The sequence below is a fragment of the Sciurus carolinensis genome, chromosome 6 (genome assembly GCF_902686445.1).
Source record: "Sciurus carolinensis chromosome 6, mSciCar1.2, whole genome shotgun sequence".
In the NCBI taxonomy this organism is placed as follows: Eukaryota; Metazoa; Chordata; class Mammalia; order Rodentia; family Sciuridae; genus Sciurus; species Sciurus carolinensis.
In genome coordinates, this window is record NC_062218.1 from 57,534,105 (window position 1) to 57,540,322 (window position 6,218).

Sequence of the window (6,218 nt, forward strand, 5' to 3'; positions counted from 1 at the left end):
ACAGGCTGCTGCCGATGAATACAATAGACTGAAGCAAGTTAAGGGAGTAAGTATCCTGAATTGTAAGATTCTTTTAGGAAACACTTTTATATTATGTGTTTTTCATTTAACCTTTAGGATGACTTCTCACAAATGCAAAGTTATAGAGAAAAGGCCCTGTAATTTTTGTAGGAACACTATAACTCAGAAGTTGGAATTTAAATTTCAGTTGTTCACTGCTGCAATTTATACTGATTTTCTGAAAACTTTCATTTTTTAAGTTGAAGTATACATACAGAAGTGTTCAAATCAAAGTGTACAACTTGGTAAATTTTCATAAAGCGACTGTGCTCCAATGCGCTGGTATCCAGATCAAGAAATACATTTTCTTGTGGCCTTGGTAACCCCCACCCCACCATTTTATCCTATCCAGTTTATTACACTTTCCCTAACATCTTGAACTTTATGTAAATAGAATCATACAGTATGTATTTTGTGTATGATTTCTTTTGCTCAGTATTATGTTTCTAAGATCCTTTCATATTTTGGCATGCAGTTCTGGTTCATTTATTTTTATTGCTGTGCATGTGCTTAATGATTAAAACACAACTTGGGTTTAGGATGTAATTCAGTATGCATGGAGGCTGGGTTCCATTCCCAGCATGGCAAAGAAACACACACAAAATATATTCGTCTACTCTGTTGCTGATGAACATTTGAGTTCTCAATTTTTGACTTTTACAAATAAGGCAATATGAAACATTTTTGTAAAGGTACACATTCGTTAAGTGCAAACTCAAGTGAAATTACAGGGTCATTGGGCATGCAGTAGAAGGCATGTATGTGTCCAGCCTTAGTATACACTGTCAAACAGCTTTCCAGAGGGGTTGTGTCATTTACATTCCCTCTGAGCAGTGCAGCCCCCTATTGCTCTGTGTCCTTGCTAACAGTTGGTATTATCAGTCCTTATTGACTTAAAACATTTTTGTTTTTAAGATTTTACTTTAAAATTTTCATAAATTATGAAGCATCATGATTTTAAATAAGAGTTTTAGAAGAGTATGTTGTAAACTTCTCTTATCCCCTATTCGATACTGCCAGTTTCTTATTTTACTAGTTTTTGTAGATGATCTGGTAGAAAAAAGGCCAATAAATCTTTTAATGAATGTTTAGAAATGAGTGTATACTTTGTAAAATCCAGGTTAGAAGATACAATTGAGTAAAGTGAATCACCTGCCTATGTGGTTGGCAATACCACCTGACAAAAGTATGTTCGTTTAACTCTCAGCAATTCTATATGACTAATATTCCCTTTGTTCATCTCTGCATTCTCAGCTGACCTATTTTTATTATGTTGAATTCATGTGATTCATTTTCTCCCCTTTTAGTCTGCAGATTACAAAAGTAAGAGGAATTACTGTAAGCAGCTGAAGAGTAAATTGTCACACATCAAGAAGATGGTTGGAGACTATGATAGACGGAAAACTTAGAAGGCAGATGCCACAGTGCTGGAGAAATTAAGGAATATCTGATATCTCTGAAATGTTCTCAGAAGGCAAATGACTTTGGACTCTTACCCAGGAAGCCAAAACTTGGTGTTCCTTACAAAGTTTTGGTAGCTTTAATATGTCAGTTTCGTATCATCAGTATTGAAGCATTTTTAAATAACTTTTGATAATCAACTGGGTTGAACACTCCAATTAAGGATTTTATGGTTTAAACATTGGTTCTTGTATTAAGAACAAAATAATGCTGTTTGAGGTTTTTAAACCTTAAAGGAAGGTCCTGGCATGAACTGTGCTGTGAATTTTCACACCCACAACATCATTTAATCTTCCCAACAACCCTTTAGATAATTATTATTTATAATCATTTTCTTTTTAAATAAGAAAACTGAGTTCCTGCAGTGAAGTCTCTGAAGTAAGACTGCTTGTGTCCTAGCATGTACTTTTGGTTAAGTCTGTTTTATGACTCCATTAATAATAAAGTCCCCGCCTTTCGTATTTTAGCTACTGTGTATACTACATGCTACTAACCTCCCTATTGATTTTTTCTTTTATAGAAATGACTAAAGAGGGTTTTTTTTTTGTTTTTTGTCATTCTAATGATTAAGATCATATAAAATTAACAAATGTGTGAAATTTAAAGATTGTAAATATATATGTGTGTGTATATATATACTTTTTAAAAATGAAAGCTTAAACCTAGTGGTTAGAATTTTGTGTATTTTTAAGTACTTTTTATCTTTTATGGTTTACATGCAGGTTTTGGTAATCAACTAGACCTTTTCACTATATCAGAATGTCCCAATACATTCATAATTGAATTATGACTTGAATTATATCTTACAGGAATGTTCAAGTTCTGTACATATATTTCGTACGGTATTAAACCTGGTGTTCTCTTTTTGTAATATACACGTTTGATGTCATTAGTGCGGTTAATATAGGCTGTGGAAAACTACACTCAGGAGTTCTCTCTTGTATTAAACTATTTTGGGTGCTGTGCTTGTTGGCAATTTCCCAATCCTTTGGCTGTAAGAAGGTTAATGTGTCTGGAAATAGAATGCTATCCTATAAAACACCAAATTATTTCAAACAGTTCCTTTAAATCTCCTTAATTCTTTAAAAACTTTAAATTCTTTTTAGTGAAGTGAAATTAGCTCATAATATACTATGATAACAAGTTAATTGTGTTCATCCATCCCAGTTTTGTTTTTCTGAGAATATTTTGAATAATCTAATAATCTTTCATATGTGATTCAGACATTGACATTTATAATTTTGTGTACAATTTTGCATTAGTTTCCAAAGATAAACTTTTAAATAATGTTTCTATGTAACACTGGTTCTTAAAATTCTTAATTTTCTACATGCTACATAATATGTCTCTATATTGTACAAAAGACGCTTCCAAAGTTTTTGGATTCACATCAAATGGAAAGGAGACTCATGAGCACCTTCACTGATTTGTTTTTCTTTTAATTTGGTGGTACTGGGGATTGAACCCAAGGCCTCAAGCATGAAAGGCAAACACTGTATCACTGAACTACATCCCTAGCCCAGCTTCACTAATTTTTGTTAAATATTTAACTTACTTCTTGGAAGTCATTGTACCTTGTTTGTGAAGGCAAGTTTGCCCGTGTTCTCATAGAACAACTTTTCCACTGAATGCAGAAAATGAAAAAGGAAGGATTGTAAAATTGTGCATGAAACTGGACTTTGAGATAAAATAAGAAAATAATTGTTCAAATGCAGTACTATCAGTAAAGAACACTTCAGGAAGCCAGGATCAGAAGTGTTGATCATGGATCCAGAGGGTCTGTTGTCAGTTGGGGTTAGGATTTCTCACCCAGACACTCTCCTAAGGCATCAGGTTGGAAGTGTCTATGGTCTGGATTTTTTCAACGGCTCGGCTGGGGAAATCAGAATACATACTTAATCTCCTGCTCTTCATGATTCTACTACACTACACCATTTCTCTCTCCCTCCTTCCCCTCTCCTTGCCCTCCCCTTTAAAATTTTATTCTTTAACAGGGTCTCATGAAGTTGCCAAAGCTGTCCTTGAACTAACTTTTTTTTTTGTCCTTGGACTTTCAATCCTCCTACCTCAGCCTCCTGAGTCATTGGGATCACAGGCATGTGTCACTCTGTCTGGTTCTCCATACCACCTCTTAGGTGAATGGAAAAATAGATGTAGAAGTACGTAATCCCTTGTGTATTTTATATTGTTAACATTTCTTCTATTGGAAAGAAATGAGCAAAATGCTTGAATAATTAGGGAAGCTTTTAGAAAATATTGTCAGTAAATTATAATAATGCCCTTTTGGAGTTAGAAAAGTAATAAGGCTACATAGCTAGGATGTTTTTATATGACCAACAAAATGCAGAAGGGTGTTCCATAAAATTTCTCATTTGTTGCCTGCAAAGCGTCTGTTCTATTCTTGGCTTTGCATTTCAGCAGTTACTCAATGTAGATCCTTGGACAAATTATTTAACCTTCCTATTCTTCAGGTTTTTGTATATATAAAAGATATTTGTAATGTTCTCATTTTAAAGGTAATATATCCTTGTCCAAAAGTTAATATGGAAATGGAGAGTAGCACTCAGCAATGCTAATTTCCCTTTAATGCAAGGAAACAAAACAATAAGACCTTGTCATTCCAGAGGAGATGACATTGGAGTTGCCACCAAGCCCTGTAGTCCTGTTGGTGGAGCTATCTGAATTTTACAGATAGGCGATAGACTTAGATTGTGAATGGCTTGAGGCCATCCATCTAGCTAAGAATGTTAGAGCCAGATTTTAAATCCAGGTCTGTTCTTTCTACTACAATGCAGGATACCTTCTGTTGGTATTTTTGAGGGAGGCAGAATGCAGACCAGGAAGATTTGGGTACCAACAAAACAATACAGGCAAGGGGGATGAATATGCTGATTAAAAGGAAAGAGACCACTGCTCCTGTGTTTCCTTTCTGCTGTTTCTCTCTTGGTTCCTGGCTCTTTTCTGATCCTTTGGGGTTGCCTTGCTTCTCCATTTCCCAAGTGAGAAATGCTAGTAACTCCACATGTATCAGTAGGAATCTCAAACAATTTGTCCAAAAACGGAACTGATCTTACCCATGGTCTCTTAGTAATTGCAACTACACCCTTTCAGTTGCTCAGCTAAAAACTTTGGAGTCGTGATCAGTTTCTTTTTTCTTTTCTTTCTTTCTTTTATTTTTTAATAACACATCCGGTCTACCCACTTATCACAAGCTGCAGTGCCGTACTACATTGGTTCCCAGCCATCCTGGCCCCTCCAAAATTTGTAATGCTCTCTGCCCTCCACCACTTTGATTTCAGCTGCCACTGAAGGACTCAGTCACTGACATAACCTTCATTTTGTCCCTCTCTGACTCCATTTGCCTCTTTTTTTTTTCCTTCTGAGCCACTCTCTATTTACCTTGGGTTCCAGAAGCAGGTTTGTTGGATAAGCACCTTTATGACAAGGATCCAAAAGTACCTCCAAGCAACGCCACCCACTGAGCGGATCACCCCAGGATGACTGCCCTTGCTAAGCAGGAGCAACTGCCCCATGTGGAACCAAGGTTGCCCCCAAAGTGGGAGCAATCATGATGGGAACTGAATCAAGCCCTCAAGTAATAATGGCTTTCCAGGAGCTTCCTAGAACCAGTCCCCAAATGATGACCAACCAGACCATGGCCTGACCAAGACTACCTAATTCTGCCAGCTTTGCAACTCCTCTAAGCCATACAAACCTCCAATCCTTACCTTGGTTCCCCTTTGCTGTAAAATCCTCAACGTTCTTGTCAACACTTTTAAGACAGGTCTTAGGTCACTGAACCTCTTTATTTGTTCTTCCCAGTGTAGCCAGACTGATTAAAGCTCTTTTTCTTTTCTTCACCACAGCTAGTCTCCATAATTGGCATATTGGGAAGGTGCTTGAGCCCGGTCTTCTGGGCCCCTTGGACCTGGGACCCATTGCCCTAAAAACTCCAGAGACATCACTATGCCCACTGTGACAGTCCCTAAATCACACCAATGTGTTTCTACCTCAGAGCCTTTGCACTTGCTGTTTCTTTTGCCTGGAGAGGTTTTTTTTCCTCCAGTAATGCTATGGTTAACACCTTCCTTCCTTTAGGTTATGGCTAAATTGTTTTCCCACTGAAAATTCTTCTGACCACCCTGTTCTAAACTGCAACCCTTTCCCTCTCTAAGCTTAATTTTTCTGTATAGTACTACCGCCATTTGCTACGTTTCCCACTCTTCCTTTCATCCTTCCTCCCTCCCCTAGTGATTGAACCAGGATGCTCTACCACTGAGCTACATCCCCAGTCCTTTTAATTCTTTATTTTGAGGCAGGGCCTTGCCAAGTTGCCCAGGCTGGGCTAGAACTTCCGATGTTCCTCCCTCAGACTTCCAGTAGTTGAGATTACAGGAGTATACCACCGCACAGTTTTTCTTGATAGTTCCCCCCGAGTAGAAGGAAAACTCCACCAGGACAAAGATTTTTGAGTTTTTATTACCTTTTTCTCAGCGCTTAGAACTGCATCAGGCCCAAAGTAGGTGCTTAATAAATATCTGTTGAATTAATAAAAGCAGAGGAGTCCAGAAACCGTTGCACAGCAAGGCCCTGGCCTTGTTGCGGTGGTTACAGTATTTCATCCCAACCTTTAGAAATCAACAAAATCAACGTTCTCAGAGATCGGAACCAAGGTTGCCGTGCTTCTAAATTACCTG

The 6,218-nt window shown here is 37.5% G+C and overlaps 1 protein-coding gene across 3 annotated transcripts in view; it reads left to right on the forward strand.

The window, feature by feature from the left end:
• The window catches only part of Ocln (occludin), a 51,869-nt gene extending 49,730 nt beyond the window's left edge, over positions 1-2,139 (forward strand). For all 3 annotated transcript variants that reach the window (XM_047556753.1, XM_047556755.1, XM_047556754.1), the window contains exons 8-9: positions 5-46; positions 1,368-2,139. In XM_047556753.1, coding sequence (XP_047412709.1) covers positions 5-46; positions 1,368-1,469 — 144 coding nt within the window. In that variant the 3' untranslated portion in view covers positions 1,470-2,139. The remainder of the gene's footprint in view (positions 1-4; positions 47-1,367) is intronic.
• The last annotated feature ends 4,079 nt before the right edge of the window (positions 2,140-6,218 follow it).